The sequence below is a fragment of the Nomascus leucogenys genome, chromosome 11 (assembly GCF_006542625.1).
Source record: "Nomascus leucogenys isolate Asia chromosome 11, Asia_NLE_v1, whole genome shotgun sequence".
NCBI classification, from domain to species: Eukaryota; Metazoa; Chordata; class Mammalia; order Primates; family Hylobatidae; genus Nomascus; species Nomascus leucogenys.
Window position 1 is genome coordinate 53494533 of NC_044391.1, and position 20486 is coordinate 53515018.

The window sequence follows — 20486 nt, forward strand, 5'->3', positions numbered from 1 at the left end:
GAAATATAGTTGTCACAAAACAACACAAGAAATGTGGGTAACATTTTATGTTTATTTTCAATGCGCGTTTATATTCATTATCCATTTATGACTCACAACAAACTTGTGTGGTTGGTGAATGGGTTCAGGAATTTGTCCAAGGTCACCTAGGAAGGCAGGGGTGGAATCCATTTAACAAAGCGAGCAAGTATTTATTGAATGAGCACAATATCTGTTGAACACCTGTTGTGTGCCAGGAACTGTTAGGCTTCAGGGGTTTAGACATGAGTAAACCACAGCCCTACCCTCCAAGGTAATTTAATGGTGAGAAAATGAGAATCACAAATGTCCGTGCAAGACAAATTAAGGTCCCATAAGATGAACAAATAGTTAAAGGGCCTCAGGGAGAAAGAAATCACATTCAAGCAAGAGGCTCAGGAAAGAGACAAAGAATAATGAAGATTTTGACAGGTGGCAATAGCCTTTCAGGAAGAGGATTATCATAAAGAGTGAGAAAGAAGTCAGAAAACTTAAGTGTGGTTTTAGAAAACAAAGAGTACATCTTTTGTAATTTGGCCAGAGGTCCAATACACGTAGCGAAGGAGTAGGAAATGCAATAGGAAGGTAATTTGGGATCACATGGACACAGACTAAGTACCAAGCAGAGGAGCTTTTTCTTGCTTCTGCAGGCAGTGAAAGCTAATCAGAGCTAATTTTGGACGATCACAAGAGTTTGCAGAACGGACTGAAGAAGAAAGCACGGAAGCAGGGAGTCCAGAGAAGGTGACTATGTGCCTAAGCAGTAAGTAAAGAGAGCCGCAACCAGAAGTACCAATGTGGGAAGAGAAAAGAGGTGAAGGCAAAACACATTAGGAACTGTGTTAGGCTTCAGGGGATTAGAGATTAAGAAGGAAGGACTGATGAAGCTAAAGAAAAATCAAAGATGAAAAGAACTTAATACTAAGTACAGTGTTCTTCTGCAGAGCATGATGTTCTGTGATCAAGGCTCTAACTCTGGAAAGCATGAAGAAACTACAGTCCAAAGGACAGCTCTGCAGCCTTAGCTTCAGAGCTAGGAGGACTTGACTCAGTTAGAGCCATGGCTCCACCAGACTCTATCTCTAAAAAGCAGAAATGGGTGGTTTGAGGCTTCTTCCTTCTCAGCTCCTGAGCAAAAGCTGAGTTCTTGCACAACAGATTTTTAAGGCTTAATTCTTTCTTAAAAAAAAAAAAAATCCTAGGCTAGCGCAGTGGCCCATGCCTATAATCCCAGCACTTTGGGAGGCAAGGCGGGTGGATCACTTGAGCCCAGGAGTTTGAGACCACCCTGGGCAACATGGCGAAACCCTGTCTCTACTGAAAATACAAAAATTAGCCGGGTGTGGTGGCGCATGCCTCTAGTCCCAGCTACTTGGGGAGCTGAGGCAGGAAGATCATCTGGGCCTTCGGAGGCTGAGGCTGCAGTGAGCTGTGATCATGCCACTGCACTCCAGCCTGGGTGACAGAGTGAGACCCTGTCTCAAAAAAAAAAAAAAAAGAGAAGAAAAAGAAAAAAAAATGCCATAGAATTTTTTTAAGTCCATTCTGTGTAAACAGCAACAGGAATGGAAATGATCAGTGACAGTCTCTCTACAACCACTGCTCTCACATCCCATATACCTCCCTTACCCCCTAAAAATCCTGGATACCTTACCATCCTCCTCCTCTGAGAACAGGAGCCAGGAACCTCCTTGGTGTTCTAACACTAGTGCTGCCAGAGCTCTGGGATTCCTTGTAAGCAGGCACCTCACTGCACCTGCCCAAATGTATCTGGGGTAACAAAAATGGAAGGAGGAAAGTGAGAGGCCAGGGAAATCCATCCTTTTTGGTCCTCGTGTTTGTGGCTCTGAAAATACGGTTTTTGAGATACACGGTTCCTTCCTTATGGCAAGAGATTGAGAAGAACAGCAAGGGTGATGTCAAGCAGGTCTTGGTTCCCTGTGCCTGGCCCTATAGATGTTGACATTTTCATCCTCATCCCGCTGAGCCAGCTCCAGTTGGAAATGCCGGGGCAGGAGGTGCTGAAAGAAGCTCTCTGTCCCGTGCTCCTTTCTCATCTTGGAGGCCAGATAGATGGTGCCATGGGGCCTGCACAGGTGTTGGAGGGTCCCCAGCAGCAGAGGGAAGGTGGGTTCCAGGTACACGATATCAGCCCCCAGCACCAGGTCATAGTTTCCAGGGAAGACATGATGGTCAATCCCCCAGGACAAGGCACGCACCTGGGCCTGGCCTCCAGCTGGCACATTGGCCTGGACGTTGCCCTGGATCTGTTCTAGGGCCAGGGGCAGGTCAGTGATGGTAACATCCCCCCCTGAGAGAGAGGAAGGAGGAAAAATGCAAGTCAGAAGGACCAACCAGGCGTTCTTGGCTCCTGCCTGGAAGGTCTAGAGACCTCAGAGCATAGAGAACAATATCCTGACAGCCTGGAGCCCATACTGGCTTTTAGTTGCCTCAACCTCCACTTCACCCACTGCTATTCTCATTACTCTACATTCTACAACATCAACATTCTCTCTGAGCTAATCTTCAACTCTCTGGCCAACACACAACAATCAGATGTCAGCAGAAGCCTGGGCAGGACTAAGCTGGAGATGGGTTATGTACCCACCCCCACTGACACAAGCTCGCCTTAAGGGTCTGGAAAGCTTCCCAGAAAATGTGACCTCAGCTGAGCCCTAAAGGACAAGTAGGAGTTAGTCAGGTGGAGCTTTCCAAGAAAAGAACAGTGAGTACAAAGGCCTGGGAGTGAGAGAGCATGGCATATTCAAGAAAGGCTGGATCTTAGAGGATGTGGAAGGGGGAGAAAAGTGTCAAGACATAAGACAAAGGGAAAGTGATTATGACATGCTAAGGAGATTCAGGTTTGATACTGAGGGCAGTAGGCTTTAAGGGCAGAAACGGGTGAAGATGGTCAGATTAGCATCTCAGAAACCTTCATTCATGCAGTACATATAATTTGGAGCACCTAAGTGCTGAGTATATAAGGCGAGCAAGACAAAAACACAGCTTTCTTTGTTTCATTCTAGAGGTAGAGACACACTAGGTACTGCATCATAATCATGATGACTATGATGGAAAGAGAAGCAAGAAGTACTAGGAATCCATTCATTCATTCATATTTATTATGTGCCTATATGCCACGTGCTGAGAACATAATGATGAACCAAGAAGATAAGAATCCCCCCTCACTGAGCTTATGGTCCAGTGGCAAGAAACAGATGATAACAACAAACAAAATAAATAAAATAAAATACAGTGTACACCAGACGGTAATATGTGCCATGGTGAAGCCCCAAGCAGGGAAGCGGGATAAGAATTGCTTGAGGGATGGGGAGAAATGCAAGTTGGAGGGACCAACCAACGGTTCTCGGCTCCTACCTGGAAGGTCCAGAGACCTCAAGGCATAGAGGACAAAGTCTTAGCAGCTTGAATGTAATTTTAAATTGAGTGGCTGGAGAATGAAATTTTAAATTGAGTGGTCAGACCAGCCTGACCAAAATGGTGAAACCTCGTGTCTACTAAAAATACAAAAATTAGCTGGGTGTGGTGGCAGGCACCTGTAATCCCAGCTACTTGGGAGGCTGAGGCAGGAGAATCGCTTGAACCCAGGAGGCGGAGGTTGCAATGAGGCGAGATCGTGCCATTGCACTCCAGCCTGGGCAACAAGTGCGAGACTTCGTCTCAAAAAAAAAGAATGGCACATGCTGGCATGCTTTAGGAGGAGCATGCTGGCTGCTATGATGAGAAGAGTATAGGAGGGCAAGGTCAGAAGCTAGGAGACCACTTAGGAGGTGATGGCAATGACTCAGGTGAGAGATGATGATGGTTTAAACCAGGGCAGTAGCAATGGCTAAGAAATGGTCAGATCCTGATATATTTTGAAGGTAGAGTCAACAGGATTTGCCAATAGATTGGATATAAAATATGAGAGAGAGAGAAAAGCTTGGGATGGGCCAGGCACAGTGGCTCACGCCTGTAATCCCTTTGGATTACACTTTGGGAGGCCAATGCGGGATGATCGCTGGGGTCCAGGAGTTTGAGACCAGTCTGGGCAACATAGCAAAACCTCGTCTCTACAAAAAATACAAAAATTAGTTGGGTGTGGTGGCACTTCCTGTAGTCCCAGCTACTCGGGAGGCTGAGGTGGGAGGATCGCTTGAGCCTCGGAAGGTTGAAAGTTCAGGGATTTAGTGAGCATGATTGTGCTACTTTCACTCCAGCCTGGGCAACAGAGCGAGAACCTGTCTCGAAAAAAAAAAAAAAGCTCAGGATGGTTTCTGGGTGTTTGGCCTGACCAACTAGAAGACCAAATTGCCACTCATTTAGATGAGAAAGGTTGCAGGAGGCGCAATTTGGACAGGAAGATCATGAGTTCATTTTCTGAGCACATTAAGTTTGACATGGACATCTATATCACATCAGACAACCACATGAAGATACTGAGTAGGCACTAGGTTATGCAAGCAAGTCTGGAGATAGAAATGGGATAGTCTTAGAGTCATGATCACCAACAGGGCATTTTTTTTTTTTTTTTTTTTTTGAGACGGAGTCTCGCACATGTTGCCTAGGCTGGAGTACAATGGCACGATCTCAGCTCATTGCAACCTCCACCTCCCGGGTTTAAGCGATTCTCCTGCCTCAGCCTCACAAGTAGCTGGGATTACAGGTGCCTGCCACCACGCCCGGCTAATTTTGTATTTTTAGTAGAGATCGGGTTTCACCATGTTGGTCAGGCTAGTCTCGAACTCCTGACCTCAGGTGATCCACCCACCTTAGCCTCCCAAAGTGCTGGCATTACGGGCGTGAGCCACCACGCCCGGCTTCAACAGGGCATTTAAAGGCATGAGGTGATGGGCTGCTCAGGAGTGAGGTAGACAAGAAAAGGAGGGGATCAAAGGACTGCCCCTGAGCCCTGGAGCACTCACATTTTCAGTTGTGAAGATGAAAAAGAACCAACAAGAGAGTATGGAAAGGGAGTGCCTGCCAGGTAAGCAGAAACCAGAAGTGTGGTCCCCTGGAAACCACAGGAATTGTTCCAAGGAGGAGGGAGTGTCAGCATCAAATGCAAAGTCATCAAAGGTAGGCTGATAACTGACTCCTGCGTTTAACAACCTGGAGTTGGAAATGAAGCTCACGACCTTAACTAGAACAATTGGATTGAAGGAAAGAATAGAAGGAGAGGAACTAGACACTAAATATTAACTCTTTTGAGGAGTTTTATTTTAAAGTGGAGCACAGAAATGGAGTGATAGCTGGAGGGAGATGTAGGATCAAGAGTTTTTTTCTGAAATAGGAGAAATCATAGCATATTTATATGCATTTTATATTCCATATATTGCTAAATATGGAATGATCCAAAGAAAAGGAAAAACTGAGAATGCAGGAGAGATGGGGGTGGGTGTTGCTGGAACAATGTCTTTGAGTAGGCAGAAAGATTTGGGGTCTTGTGACAAGTGGGGGGCTTGACCTTAGCTAGCACAATGTGTTCATCCATGGTAACAGGAGAGAAGGCACTGCACACAGATGCAGATGCAGTTACATAAGTAGATGTCGTGATAGGAATATGTGGACATTTTCTGAGAAAACAGAAGCAATCATTAGAGATAAGAAACAGCCCAGGCACGGTGGCTCACATTTGTAATCCCAGCACCTTGAGAGGCCAAGGCAGGTGGATCACCTGAGGTCAGGAGTTCGTGACCAGCCTGGCCAACATGGTGAAACCCCCATCTCTACTAAAAATACAAAAATTAGCCAGGCATGGTGGTGCGTGCCTGTAATCCCAGCTACTTGGGAGGCTGAGACAGGAGAATCGCTTGAACCTGGGAGGCAGAGGTTGCAGTGAACCAAGGTCGCACTACTGCAGTCCAGCCTGGGCAACAGAGTGAGACTCCATCTCAAAAAATAAAATAAAATAAAATAAAATAAAATAGATAGGAAACAAAGTCATCAGGTGAGGGTGAAGATGGCAGAGGAGGCATTTGGAGGTTTGAGGAATAAGAAGGTAAGAAACAGTTGTTCAGTAGAGTGGCAGAAAAAGTGGACAAGAGAATGCACCAGGCTAGCTGGGAAGCACTTAGGACCCACCTAAGGCCAATGGTAACAAAGTTAAAATTAGCCCAGTTAGCACAGTTGCGTATGTACTGGGAGGGTCTAAGTTAGCCTAGGAGTGGGAGTGCCAAGGAGGCCTTCCCTTCGAAGTAACATTTGAGCCGAGGAAGGAGGGATGCATATGCATTAAGCAGATGGTAAAAAGTTTCAGACAGAAAGTAAGCCTGAGTGAAGTCCCCAAGGAAGGGAACATCAGAGTAGGTCTGAGGAACTGATGGACAGGCAATAGGCAGCCCTAGAAAAACAAGAAAGAGGCACAGAAAGAGGGAGGCAGGACCTTGGAGGCCATGCCATAGGTGTTGGTTCTATCCTGAAAGCAACAAGAAGCCACTGAAAGATTTGGGGCTGGAATACACGATTACAGTTTTATTTTGAAAAGATCACTCTGACCACCGGGTGGAAGGGCAGAGGTCTAGGTGAGGACAAGGAGTCAAAGCAGGAAGACAAGTGTGGCTGTTGTAGTAGTCCAGGCAAGTGATTGTGGTGGTTTGGACTGGGGAGCTGTCAGTAGAGATGGAAAAACGTGAGAAGATTTGAGATTTTTAGGAGATAAACTGAATAATAGACATGTGGGTGAGAAAGAGGGTCGTGTCAATGGTGACGTCTAGGCTTCCCACTGGGTGCACAGTGATTTGATTCACTGAGATAGGGAAGTCTGATGGAGAAATGTGTTTGGCGGGGGAAGGTCACAAGATCTAGTTGGGTATGTCACATTTCCCCAGAAGAAGCTTGAAGGCTCTTGGGAAAATCCAGGCAAGAGATGCCAGTGGCCTGAACTAGAGATGATGAAAAGATAATACTTCCCCAGACAACTGGAAGTCCTGGCCGGATCACTTGAGGCCAGGAGTTCATGACCAGCCTGGCCAACGTGGCGAAACTCCGTCTCTACTAAAAATACAAAAATTAGTGAGGCATGGTGGCACACATCTGTAATCCCAGCTACTTGGGAGGCTGAGGCAGGAGAATCGCTTGAACCCGGGAGGCAGATGTTGCGGTGAGCCGAGATCATGCCACTGCATTGCAGCTTGGGTGACAGAGTGAGACTCTGTCTCAAAAAGGAAAAAAAAAAAAAAAAAAAAGAACATTTAACTCATAGGACTGGGTGATTGCTGGAATGTGAGGGGAGAGAGGGACAAGATGACATCTAGCTTTCTGACTTGACAGCTAAATAGGAGGCAAAGAAGGAGAAGCCAGTCTGGGAGCAAGTGAAGCTAGGTGTTCCCATCCATACCGCATGCCTTTTCTCCCCTTTTTAGCATAACTGCCTGCATCCACCCATGCTTCATGCAAAAACTGCTGTTGGCACCCTCCACTGTTTCTTTTTTTTTTTTTTTTTTGAGATGGGAGTTTCACTCTTGTTGCCCATGCTGGAGTGCAACGGCACAATCTTGGCTCACTGCAACCTCCGCCTCCTGGGTTCAAGCAATTCTCCTGTCTCAGCCTCCCAAGTAGCTGGGATTACCGGCATGTACCACCACACCCGGCTAATTTTGTATTTTTAGTAGAGACGGGGTTTCTCCATGTTGGTCAGGCTGGTCTCGAACTCCTGACCTCAGGTAATCCGCCTGCCTCGGCCTCCCAAAGTGCTGGGATTATAGACATGAGCCACCGAGCCCAGTCGGCACCCTCCACTGTTTCTGAGGCTGCTGTGTTCACACTGTTCACCTCCTCCTCACCTGACAGAGCTTCCCTTGATGGACTCCTAGGGAGTCATGGTAGACATGGATAGAGCATGTCCACAGGCTCCACGCATACCTCGCCAGAGTTCTTGTTCTGTGACATCGTCCTCTGTCTCCCTCACTAGACCATAAGCTCCTTGGGGAGAGAAAATCTGTCTTATTTATTGCTGAATCCCCAATACCTAGCATGATTCTTGGTACATAGGGGACTTGAAATACATTTTGGTTGAATGAATAGAAGAATGAATGCCTGCCTCTGGGAAGATTTCCCTTTTTTTATTTTTGAGACAGAGTTTCACTCTTGTTGCCCAGGCTGGAGTGCAATGGTGCGATCTCAGCTCACTGCAACCTTCACCTCCCGGGTTCAAGCGATTCTCCTGCCTCAGCCTCCCAAGTAGCTGGGATTACAGGCATAAGCCATCATGCCCAGCTAATTTTGTATTTTTAGTAGAGACGGGGTTTCACCATGTTGGTCAGGCTGGTCTCAAACTCCTGACCTCAGGTGATCCACCCACCTTGGCCTCCCAAAGGGCTGGGATTACAGGCGTGAGCCACCATGCCTGGCTAGACTTCCCTTAATATGACCTAGTTCTGTCCCTATGAACAAAGACATGTTAATTTACATTCCTAGGGAGATGACATTGTAAGAATTTAGTGCTTTCAGTTTGAGGTTTTGTCTGCCCATTAGATTATAATTTGTGAAACTGTTTCCTCTGTAGTTTTTGGTTCTTGACAAAAGAGAAGCAAATTTTTCCTTACCTTTTCCTTTTCCAAGTCTGCAGTGTCTAATTTCTACCCCCGCTTCCTACAAAACACATCCTAACCCTTGGAAACTCATAAACTTGTTTCTCTTAGCCATAAAAACCTAAGGAATCTGAAACATATTCATAATAAAGTTATAAAGCACTCACGAAGTTTAATGTCTGCAAGTCTCCCTACAGCGTACCCCCATCAGTGCATCTTGACAGAAGACCATGTCCAAAGCCAAGGCGCTTTTAAGTGACAGCATTCTTCATAAAATCACAAAGAGTAACACAAGGCTGGGTGTCGTGGCTCACACCTGTAATCCCAGGCGCCTCGCAAGGCAGTTGGATCACCTGAGGTCAGGAGTTCGAGACCAGCCTGGCCAACATGGTGAAACTCTGTCTTCTACTAAAAATACAAAAATTAGCCGGGTATGGTAGCGCAAGCCTGTAATTCCAATTACTTCGGAGGCTGAGGCATGAGAATTGCTCGAACCCGGGAGGCAGCGGTTGCAGTTAGTGGGGATCGCGGCCACTGCACTCCAGCCTGGGTGACAGAGTGAGACTCTGTCTCAAAAAAATAAAAATAAAGAGCAACACGATAGAAACAACTCCTTCTTACAGGCCTGCCTGAGTTTTATTTCCTACCCTCCCCAAATCACCCACCCTAGGTGCTTTGACAGGCAATTCGCGCTGTCTGGCACACAGAAGTAGGCGCCAAAATAAAAACAAAAACAAATTTAAAAAAAGTTTGTTAAAAAGAAGGGGTTGGACTGGGCCCAAAGTACTCCCCTCTCCCCCAAAGATCCACGAAGTGACCATTTCTCCGCGTCCCTGGGTCCCCACTCTCTCCCGCAAAAAGCCAGCTCACGCACCCTGCAGCGCTGCCAAGATCCCCACGATGCCTGTCCCCGCACCCAGTTCGATCACCTTCTTGCCTCGGAAATCCACATTTTGACTCTCGAAATAATTGCACAGGCTCAGGGCCTACGGGAGAAAAGACAGAGAAAAAGCCGTGAGAATGGCTCCATATGGGAGAGGCGGAGTCCGGGATCTGGACCTTCCACGGACCCTCACCCGGCGCAGCCCACTCCTCACCGCGTCCCACACGCGCGCCGCCACCCCGAGGCGGGACCCAAAGTTCTGGGTGATGGTCAGCACATGCCCACAGAAACAGAATTGGCTCTTCTCCGGGTAAGAGTCTGCAAAGAGCCCGACCTCCCGCGGGAACACCGATTCCAATTCAGATTCGGGATCTGGGCCGGGGTCTGCCATCGGGCCCGCCAAGGGAGTGGCCGGGCACCGCGGCCGGCGCTCAGATCCCGGATCCGGAGCGGGGTAGAGGCTGGGGGCCGCGAGCCGTCGTGGTGTCCCTGTGGCACGAGCCCCGCCTCCCTGAGTTTGCCCTCCTTCCTCCAGTTCGACTTCCTGGAGGTGGAATGAGGAGCTGCCCCTCCCGCCCCAGCCCCGAGCGCACACTCGACTAAACCCACACGGGACCATAAGAGTCAGACCGGGCGGACTGGTCCGAGACCAGGAGTAATGGGAGAGGAGCGAGGACTGATGCCACTGTAGAAGGCGAGGTCTGTAGACCCCTCTCACCTGTGGGGTGCACAGGTGCCTGCAACCAGGATGGTAACCCAGACCAGGCAGAAGCAAGCTAAGAGAAAACGAGAAAACCTTGGGTCCCTGGGCCTGGCCTTGCCCTCCCAGTTGGAGGCTAACGGTGCGGAGGTTCCCTCCAGCACTCGCTCCTTGCAGCCCTCCCCCACCCCAACCCCAGCCCAGCCCCCAGGCCCAGCCCCAGCCCAGCCCAGCCCCAGCCCAGCCCCAGCCCAGCCCAGCCAGCCCAGCCCCGCCCAGCCGAATTTACTCTTGGGTCTTTAAGAGGCGGGAACTGCCACCAACGCGCATGGCTGCGTCATTAACTTGCGCCTCTGGCCTGCGCCTCCACGTGGATTTGGTAGAGAAACCCCGGACTGGGATCATGGCAGCCGAAACTTGGAGCGTAGCCGGAGCAGAGGCCCCGACGCCCCAGAAGCGCTACTACCGGCAACGTGCTCACTCCAACCCCATGGCGGACCACACGCTGCGCTAGTGAGAAGTGGGCAGAGGGAGAGAGAGGAGGGCGGGATTCTCAAAGCAGCGGAGAGAGCAGTTGTGCTGTGACTGCTCGGAGGATTTGGGATAGACCCGGGAGGATCAGATGGGTGACGTCAGTTTTGGGGGTGGGACCGGGAGATTCGACCGAGAGAGGAGTTGGCGGGTTAAGAGTGGGCGTGACGTTCGGGCCTAAGTCTGGGTAGCGGTGCTAAGTTTGGGAAGAGAAATAAATTGTTACTGAGACTGAAGTGATAGAGGCAGAATGTCGTTTACATCTTTTGCTTTTGTTTGTTGGATTTAATAAAAAGGCAAACATATACACAATCCTGCCCGCACCTTACCTTCCCTCCCCGCAGGGCATAAACACAAAGTAGGATCCCAATGCATTAGGCAGCCAGTCTCGGGAGAAGGGGAATTTGTGCCCCAGAAAGGGCAGCTACCCGGCCAGGGTTACATCAACCGCCAGAGTGGAGTTGGGCAGGTCAGCGTTTATGGGCCTCATGATGGGCCTATGATTCACACTGGGAGTTAAGGGTGGTTTCCATTGTCCCTCTTAGAGGCCACAGGGCCCAGTGTTACAGAATTTTTGAGAAACCCTCCTCCCTTTTACCTCCCACCCTCACCCACCCACACACTCTCACAGTACCACTTCTGCAATAGTGTGACCAACCTTCTTATACTTCTTATGTCTTCTTTCCAATAGCCCTGTGAAGCCAGAGGAGATGGACTGGTCTGAGCTATACCCAGCGTTCTTCGCCCCACTCACTCAAAATCAGAGCCACGATGACCCAAAGGATAAGAAAGAAAAGAGAGCTCAGGCCCAAGTGGAGTTTGCAGACATAGGCTGTGGCTATGGTGGCCTGTTAGGTAACACTCAGGCCCTTTCTCTGGGGTGAGAAGAGGCCTAGTAGCTTCTGCTGCCTCAGCAGCTTTTGTGGGGGGTCATAATTGGCCTTTCCCCTTTCGTCCAGACACTGGTGACATCAGCATGGAGAGACTCCACCTACCCTCTACTCTGGGTCTGTGACCTTTGCCCTGGAGAGTGGAGGGGGCTGCCTCAAATGCTTCTTAAAACCTGGGTTGTCCTTTCAGGCATCTATCCCTACATGAGCCATTTCATCTGCCAGGTTCCGGGTCAGTGAGCTGGTCAGCACAAGCGTCAGAGATTAGCCATTGTGGCCAGTGATCCTGAACTGTCTTTCTCAGGGATTCTACCATCTCCCATCTCCTTTGCCCCTCCTTCGCCAGATCTCATTCTTTCTGCCCCACTCTCCTGTTTTTTGGGTTCCTCTTATATTGTCTGTATTGTCCCACCCATGCATGCCAAGCCACTCCCTATTTTTAGATCTTCCCAGATAACAGCCTGATAGAGAAGAAGAGCATGGTACATAGAGGCAGAAAACCTTGGTTTAAGGTCCAGTTCTGTCCGGGCACAGTGGCTCACGCCTGCAATCCCAACACTTTGGGAGGCTGAGGCAGGTGGACCACTTGAGGCCAGGAGTTCAAGACCAGCTACTCAGGAGGCTGAGGCACGAGAATTGCTTGAACCTGGGAGGCAGGGATTGCAGTGAGCCAAGATTGTGCCACTGCACTCCAGCCTGGGTGACAGAGCAAGACTCCATCTCAAATAAATGAATAAGTTCCAGTTCTGCCCCTTCTTAACTCTATGATCTTCGGCATTTCTGACCCTCAGTTTCCTCATCTTCACAATTTACCACAGAGTGTTATAAGGATGAAATAACACAATGTGTGAAAACACTGTGGAAACTCTAAAGCAATGGCAAAATATACATGTATTCTCAGCCCTCCCATTCTGGTCCTGGTGACTATTTTCATTTCTCCCCCAGCCTCTTGAGCATAAAACTATCCATATATTTATCTCTGTCCTCTCTTGCCGTTCTGGACTTTGGTAGTTGCAGATTGAGGCTTCCTTTCCTGTGTTGACCCCTTTGCACTTCCTACAAGTATATGGTTGATGATTCCATTGCTATTTCTATGTCCAGTGGAACTGTCACCGCTGTTCCCAGACACACTTATTCTGGGTCTGGAGATCCGGGTGAAGGTCTCAGACTATGTACAAGACCGGATTCGGGCCCTACGTGCAGCTCCTGCAGGCGGCTTCCAGAACATCGCCTGTCTCCGTAGCAATGCCATGAAGCACCTTCCTAACTTCTTCTACAAGGGCCAGGTGGGGAGGGGCCCTGGTGGGTTAGGCTGGTAGGCAGGTGGGGGCATGGAGGCCAGGATCTCACAGCCCTGTTGGTGCGTGTCTGTCTCACAGCTGACAAAGATGTTCTTCCTCTTCCCCGACCCACATTTCAAGCGGACAAAGCACAAGTGGCGAATCATCAGTCCCACCCTGCTAGCAGAATATGCCTACGTGCTAAGAGTTGGGGTGAGTTGGGATGGGAGGGATGATGGGGTGAGTGGCCCACTCAGGGGCCCTTCACTAAGAATTCAGTGGGGGTGCATTTAGGGACTCACCACCACTCCCATCATCTGGCTGCTGATGTTGCATGCAGCCTCCTGTCTAGGGTGATTTTGCCTGTGCAGGGGCTGGTGTATACCATAACCGACGTGCTGGAGCTACACGACTGGATGTGCACTCATTTTGAAAAGCACCCACTGTTTGAGCGTGTGCCTCTGGAGGACCTGGTGAGTAGGCGACCTACAGGAGGTGGAGGCCCTTTCCAGAGTGGTTCTGTATTTGAACTTAACTCAGTGCCAGGAGGATGGGATAGGTGTCTAAGGGCCAGGGGCAGTCTGAACAGTGAGCAAGGACTTATTGGACCCTTCCTTCTCCCAGAGTGAAGACCCCATTGTGGGACATCTAGGCACCTCAACTGAGGAGGGGAAGAAAGTTCTACGTAATGGAGGGAAGAATTTCCCAGCCATCTTCCGAAGAATACAAGATCCCGTCCTCCAGGCAGTGACCCCCCAAACCAGCCTGCCTGGTCACTGACTGCTTACTCTACCTTAGCTGGACCTCGTCTCCCAGGGACTAGAGAAAAGAGCAGGAGTCCTGGGTCTTCCCAGTTGAGACTGCTGTAGCTGAGACACAGTACTCTCTTAAAGAAGGTGGGGAGCTGCCCAGGGCAGCACCCACTGGTGTTCATGACTACCCCTGGCTCCTCTCACCTTGTCCCTCCGCTGCCAACAGAAAACAAAGCAGCTGACTGAGATGGTCAAAGGACTTTGGACCATAGGGGATCTTTGGAAGGCTGTGGGGTCTTGCTGTCCCTTAGCACTCCCTTCTCCTTGTGAGATCTCTCCTCAGCTGGAATGAGGAATGTAGTCCATCTAAACTGCTTGCTAGGCTCAATTACCACTTCTGTTTGCTTTGTGGATCCTGGGATAACATGTATATGTGTACACATGCCTATTCTGCCATTTCTCAGGAAAGGGTAGAGTATGTATCATATGCCTTCTACCATCCTCCTGTCCTCTCCCTGCGTAAGACTTGACCTGGGGAATCTGTGTTCCCTAAATGTTGTCTCTGGAGAGTCCTTGGGAAGGTGTGGGGGTGGAGACCCTCTCCTTTTTCACATTGACCTTCAATTCCAGAACTTCAGAGCTGACTGACTGGCACAGAGCCTGATAGAGTTGGAGTGGGGAATGAGGGAGTAAGGAGCAGAGAGGTAAACTGTAGGAGATTCTTTTATTTTAATTTTTTTTAGAGACAGGCCCTCTCTCTGTTGCCTAGGCTGGAGTGCAATGGCATAATCATAACTCACTGCAGCCTTGACCTCCTGGGCTCATGTAATCCACCTCAGCCTCTCAAGTAGCTGGCACTACAGGCATATGCCACCATGCCTGGCTAATTTTTGTATTTTTTATGGAGACAGACTTTCACTATGTTGCCCAGGCTGGTCTCAGACTCCTGAGCTCAAGCAGTCTGCCCACCTCAGCCTCCCAAAGTGTTGGGATTACAGTCTTGAGCTGCCGTGCCCAGCCTAATTTTTAAACTTCTTTTGTAGAGACAGTCTTGCTATGTTGCTCAAGCTTGTCTCAACCTCCTGGCCTCATGCCATCCTCCCGCCTCAGCCTCCCAAAGTGCTGGGATTATAGGCATGAGCCACCACGCCTGGCCCTGTGGAAGATTCTGAGGCTAAAAGTAGAACGGGACTGCTAACCAGAAAGCCCCCCAGAGGAGACCGAGTGAGCTGGGGAATTAGAACATCCACATCCCATCCATTTAGCTCCTCTAACAGCCCAGAGACAATCTTTGAACTTAACTAATGTACAAAAAGGTTCTTCATTTCTGCTTCTCAAGCCCCAAATTCCCATGTCTGAAAGAAGGGGGCTTGTACACCCAAGACACCCCATTATCCTCAAGAAAGAAAGATGGAGGTTCTAGGAGCCATTTTAGCCCATTAACCAACCTGTCATCTGCCCAGTATATGTTAGGTACAGGAGGAGGGGGAGGTGTGGCTAGTGCAGGAAAATAATGCAGAGAAGATAAAACCCACTAAGCCAAGAATGTGGGGACAGTTACAGCTGTGCCTCCCCTGCTTCCCTTCCCGGAGGAGCTGGAAGTTGGGGAATTCCTGAGGATGGGCCTGAAGGGGCTGGGCTCACTGGTAGAAGTGGTGGGAATATCAGAGACTGACTAGTGTAGCTTGGTCACCTAGTCTGTACTAAAAAGCCTTATAGCCTTTTCTAGGATGAGACTTTGAGGCTCTTAGACTAGGGCACTCTCCCAGGAGGAAAATCTTAGGCCCTCCCTCCCATGAGGGTCATTGCAACATGAGACCCACGGGAAGTTGTGAAGTCAGCCCCAGCCCCGCCTACTGTTCCTGGGTGCTAATCCCCAGCACAGACCACTCAGGAGGAGGGATTGGCTGAGGAGCTTGAAGAGGGGGCGTCATCACCTCGCCCAAAGGTTAAATAGGGGTTGAGACAAGATGCTCAGGAGAAGCGCTTTCTTTCGCGAGCACCCTGAACCAGACCATGACCCAGACCCTCAAGTACGCCTCCAGAGTGTTCCATCGCGTCCGCTGGGCGCCGGAGTTGGGCGCCTTCCTAGGCTACCGAGAGTACCACTCAGCACGCCGGAGCTTGGCAGACATCCCAGGCCCCTCTACGCCCAGCTTTCTGGCCGAACTTTTCTGCAAGGGGGGGCTGTCGAGACTACACGAACTGCAGGTAGGAAGGGACGCCTTTCCCGAGACTGAGTGCTGGGGAAACTGGCTTTGGCAGCGTCAAAAACGACTGACTAGTGCAGAGCAAATGTGGGAGAGCCAGAGAGAACGGATGCCCATGAATTAAGGAAAAGGCGAGTTGAGGCTGGGGGCGGTGTGGCTAGACTCGGGCAGAGTCCGTCCCGACTCTTAGCAGAGGGCGCTGGGAAAGCGCCTTCTCGCTGTCCTGAGGTGTAGAGATCCTGCAGATATAGTACAAGTGCACGGAAGGCCGGAGTGCGCGGTACCCTCCGCCTGCGTGCGGCTTAAAGCTACGTGCGTTCCTTTTCATTCACTGAGGACTCGTCCTGAGACGGACAGTCCAGACATGGAACTTTTAGAGATTTCTCCTCGACCAAGATGATCAGAGAGGTCCTGAATGTCTGCCTTGCACAAAGTTCCTGTTTTGCCCATCACACTCAAACTTTCTAGGGATGGGAAATGAGAGAGGAGGAGTTTGCAGTATCAAAGGCATACACTAGTTGGGCACCCGAGAAGGAGCAGAAGCTCCCTCTTCCCAAGCCCAGTCAACGCCCTTGGCGTGGGCACAGGTCAAGCTGAAAGTCCCCGCCCAGGTATCCAAGTGTCTGCTGCGTCCGCTACTCCAGGTGCAGGGCGCCGCGCGCTTCGGGCCGGTGTGGCTAGCCAGCTTTGGGACAGTGCGCACCGTGTACGTGGCTGCCCCTGCACTCGTCGAGGAGCTGCTGCGACAGGAGGGACCCCGGCCCGAGCGCTGCAGCTTCTCGCCCTGGACGGAGCACCGCCGCCGCCGCCAGCGGGCTTGCGGACTGCTCACTGCGTGAGTCTTCTCTGCCCCCAGAAGCCCAGACGCCCTGCAGCGGCCCTCTCCTGCTGCGGGTCCCGAAACTATCAATCTGGGGGCAAGGTGGGAGGTCGGCTGTCCCACTCTACCTTTGGGCATCTTGGGGTTCCCATCCCAGTCTGCTTCACCCACACTCGGGTTGAGCCCCAACCTCACTCCCCGCCTACCGCCTACCTCCTTATCCTTTGAGGCCAGAATCCTGGGAACTGGGGGAACCGGAGGAATTGGGCTAGGGTACAAGGATCTGGATGGAATGAATGTAAGGTTCTGTGACTCAAGTTACCCGGGAACCCCGGCCCCTGCGGGCAGGAAATGAGTAAAGAGGAAGGGGGCTGGAAGACAGGCGCAGGCCGGTGCAGGTTTCTGTACCCCAAGGGGGCAGACGCAATCCCTCTCCTGGCCATCGCAGTTGAACGTGCTCCTTCACTGCAGCCAGTCCCGTCGAGTCGTCCCCACCTTCCAGATGCACACTCTCTCCTCAACCCTGCAGGGAAGGCGAAGAATGGCAAAGGCTCCGCAGTCTCCTGGCCCCGCTCCTCCTCCGGCCTCAAGCGGCCGCCCGCTACGCCGAAACCCTGGACAACGTAGTCTGCGACCTTGTGCGGCGTCTGAGGCGCCAGCGGGGACATGGCACGGGGCTGCCCACCCTGGTTCGGGACGTGGCGGGGGAATTTTACAAGTTCGGACTGGAAGGTGAGTCCCAGGACAGAGCTGGGCAGGCGTCAGGGGCGCCCTACCGGAGCCTCCCGGAACCCTGACGGCGCCCCCTCCCGACAAGGCATCGCTGCGGTTCTGCTCGGCTCGCGCTTGGGCTGCCTGGAGGCTCAAGTGCCGCCTGACACGGAGACCTTCATCCGCGCTGTGGGCTCGGTGTTTGTGTCCACGCTGTTGACCATGGCGATGCCCCACTGGCTGCGCCACCTTGTGCCTGGGCCCTGGGGCCGCCTCTGCCGAGACTGGGACCAGATGTTTGCATTTGGTAAGGCACAGGACGAGGTGGGCATGGGGGAATGTAAAGCTGTCCAGGGGTAGCGAGGTATTCACGTGCCTTCTACCCACGCAGCTCAGAGGCACGTGGAGCGGCGAGAGGCAGAGGCAGCCATGAGGAACCGAGGACAGCCCGAGAAGGACCTGGAATCTGGGGCGCACCTGACCTACTTCCTGTTCCGGGAAGAGTTGCCTGCCCAGTCCATCCTGGGAAATGTGACAGAGTTGCTACTGGCGGGAGTGGACACGGTGAGGTTCTCCCTCCGTGCTGTGAGCCAGTTCCAGGGCTTAGCCTCCCCAGACTCCGGGGCCATTTTTCTGTTGCAGGGGATCCATTATGGCCACCTAGACCAGCTTGTCTTAGCACCCCTTAGCCCCAGACTCTTCCATAATCTGCACCCTCTGCTGGGTTCCCACACCCAACACCTCTCTTGCTTTCACCTGTTTCTCAGGTGTCCAACACGCTCTCCTGGGCTCTGTATGAGCTCTCCCGGCACCCTGAAGTCCAGACAGCACTCCACTCCGAGATCACAGCTGCCCTGAGTCCCGGCTCCAGTGCCTACCCCCCGGCCACTGTTCTGTTCCAGCTGCCCCTGCTGAAGGCGGTGGTCAAGGAAGTGCTAAGGTGAAGGGGAAGGAGAGAAGGAACAAGAGGAAATGCCAAGGAAGGGCTGGGGAAGCAAATAGTGGATGGAAGCAGGGAGAGAGCAGAGAAAAGTGGCCCTCTACTCCTGGCCAAAAAGGGTTTGGAAGTTGGAAACAATGAGAAGGGGGCTGCAGTCCCTAGCCTCATCTTGCTGTCTCCATTTTGTGTTTTGCAACCTAGACTGTACCCTGTGGTACCTGGAAATTCTCGTGTCCCAGACAAAGACATTCATGTGGGTGACTATATTATCCCCAAAAATGTGAGTAGAGTCTATGCACCCGTTCTACTGAGCCATTCCTCACTATCTTGGGCCCCAGCCCTGTTCTCAAACACTCTCCTGAAAGCTCTTCAAACACTCCCCTTGACCCCTCTCTAGGACATGCCTTTCTAGGATGTAATGGGACAGTGGGGAGATCCTTCCAAAAGTAGTTCCAGAAAACTTCCCCATCACCCACCAGGACCTACCTTTGTCCCTGTCTGAATATCATCTTCTTCATGCCTGCCCTATTCTGAGCCCAAACTGACAAGTTTGTTTTCCTTCCCACCAGACGCTGGTCACTCTGTGTCACTATGCCACTTCAAGGGACCCTGCCCATTTCCCAGAGCCAAATTCTTTTCGTCCAGCTCGCTGGCTAGGGGAGGGTCCCACCCCCCACCCATTTGCATCTCTTCCCTTTGGCTTTGGCAAGCGCAGCTGTATGGGGAGACGCCTGGCAGAGCTTGAATTGCAAATGGCTTTAGCCCAGGTGAGTGCTCCAGATTTTATACCTTCCCCAGACTGGAGAGACCCTAACCCTCTAAAGTTGTGAGCTCTTTCCCCTGACAAGCATAGGAAATCATATAAGACCTGGTAGAATGAATCTTCTGAAATATGATAAGCCTATTATAGGCCTGGAGTGTAAGTGAGAGTATTCAAACTATTTTTTCACTACCATAATCCCTCACCCTTATTAACCAAGAAGTCCCCTACTGGCCACAGGTGCCACCCAATCATTGACCATTCTAACACTAATAATGCATGCCCTTTACCAATTGGATTACCAATGAATCCCCCCATTATAGATATCTTTCATAGTAATGCTCACCTTCTTCCCTTTCCAGATCCTGACACATTTTGAGGTGCAGCCTGAGCCAGGTGCGGCTCCAGTTAGACCTATGACCCGGACTGTCCTGGTACCTGAGAGGAGCATCAACCTACAGTTTTTGGACAGATAGTCCCGTGGAAAGAGACTGTCATCATCACCCTTTCATTCATCGTAGGGATAAGATTTTTTGTAGGCGCAAGACCAAAATATACATCTTCCCCTAATGCCTGTCTATCTGACCAAACTGGATAGAACCACCATAGTGAAGTGTGAGGCGGCCCTGACCAATGTGTGAAGTATGCACTTAGCCTGACTCAGGAGGCCAAGTGAGAAAACCATGGTTTCTCTGCTTGCTTGGCCCTTCTGATCATGTATGCATCCCCCAAGGATGAAATCAGATTTTAACTAATAATGCTGGATGGCCTGAGGAAAGACTCAACTGCCTCTCTTTTTGGGCTTTCATAGTGTTCATTGATGCTACTGGCTAAGCTTTTATCAAAGCATAAGCTCAGTAACTGTGCTTCTGGTCTGTACCTGGTTGGTCCTTCCTCTTTGCATGTAAGCTCTTTGAGAGGAAGGGTGGAGCCTTATTTGTTTTTTATGTCCTCTGCCAGGGCCTGTGTCTGACTAGGTGACACCACACACATTCTTAGATTGAATCTGAACCACGTGGCAGAAGGGATAAGCAGCTTAGTAGGCTCTGTCTACCCCCTTCATTCTTTGTCTTGCCCCTAGGAAGGTGAATCTGCCCTAGCCTGGTTTATGGTTTCTTATAACTCTCCTTTGCTCTCTGGCCAATATTAAGTGGGTTTGCCCCATCACTTAGTTCTCAGGCAGAGACATCTTTGGGCCTGTCCCTGCCCAGGCCTCTGGCTTCTTTTTTATATTGAAAATTTTTAAATATTCATAAATTTTAGAATAAAAAATCAAATATTCCATTCTTGACTTTGACTTCTCTCATATTCCCACTTCCTACAAGACCTGGAGGCAAGACCCTAACCCTCCCATCTCCCACCTTGGTTTCTCAGGTCCTGGGGGTGACCCCCATAACAATGGGAGGTCTGGACGCCTGGAAGAGTAGTTTGTAACACAAACCCAGGCATGTTTCTGTCTG

The 20486-nt window shown here is 50.7% G+C and overlaps 3 protein-coding genes across 5 annotated transcripts; 2 read left to right on the top strand and 1 right to left on the bottom strand.

Annotated features, from left to right (window-relative positions):
- Positions 1-32: 32 nt before the first annotated feature.
- EEF1AKMT3 (EEF1A lysine methyltransferase 3) lies at positions 33-9920 on the bottom strand. Of its 2 annotated transcripts, none has more exons than XM_003252747.4 (3): positions 9647-9920; positions 9424-9535; positions 33-2329 (listed from the first exon to the last, which is right to left on the bottom strand). In XM_003252747.4, exons 1-3 carry the CDS (start codon positions 9821-9823, stop codon positions 1938-1940), a joined length of 681 nt encoding a protein of 226 aa, XP_003252795.4. In that variant the 5' UTR covers positions 9824-9920; the 3' UTR covers positions 33-1937. The 2 variants fall into 2 exon arrangements, with proteins under 2 accessions (XP_003252795.4, XP_030678190.1); XM_030822330.1 differs by lacking the exon at positions 33-2329 and adding an exon at positions 7737-7941.
- A 573-nt stretch (positions 9921-10493) lies between these two features.
- Positions 10494-14139, top strand: METTL1 (methyltransferase like 1). 2 transcript variants are annotated; one of them, XM_003252756.2, is made up of 6 exons: positions 10494-10645; positions 11355-11518; positions 12655-12839; positions 12933-13046; positions 13205-13306; positions 13458-14139. In XM_003252756.2, the coding sequence occupies exons 1-6, from the start codon at positions 10536-10538 to the stop codon at positions 13611-13613; spliced, it is 831 nt and encodes a 276-aa protein (XP_003252804.1). In that variant the 5' UTR covers positions 10494-10535; the 3' UTR covers positions 13614-14139. The 2 variants fall into 2 exon arrangements, with proteins under 2 accessions (XP_003252804.1, XP_012365760.1); XM_012510306.2 differs by lacking the exon at positions 12655-12839 and having other exon boundaries at positions 10511-10645; positions 13458-14027.
- A 1294-nt stretch (positions 14140-15433) lies between these two features.
- LOC100594622 (25-hydroxyvitamin D-1 alpha hydroxylase, mitochondrial) lies at positions 15434-20317 on the top strand. Its single transcript, XM_003252754.4, has 9 exons — positions 15434-15796; positions 16440-16630; positions 17145-17347; positions 17433-17633; positions 17718-17890; positions 18094-18266; positions 18468-18546; positions 18836-19033; positions 19389-20317. The coding sequence occupies exons 1-9, from the start codon at positions 15602-15604 to the stop codon at positions 19500-19502; spliced, it is 1527 nt and encodes a 508-aa protein (XP_003252802.1). The 5' UTR covers positions 15434-15601; the 3' UTR covers positions 19503-20317.
- The last annotated feature ends 169 nt before the right edge of the window (positions 20318-20486 follow it).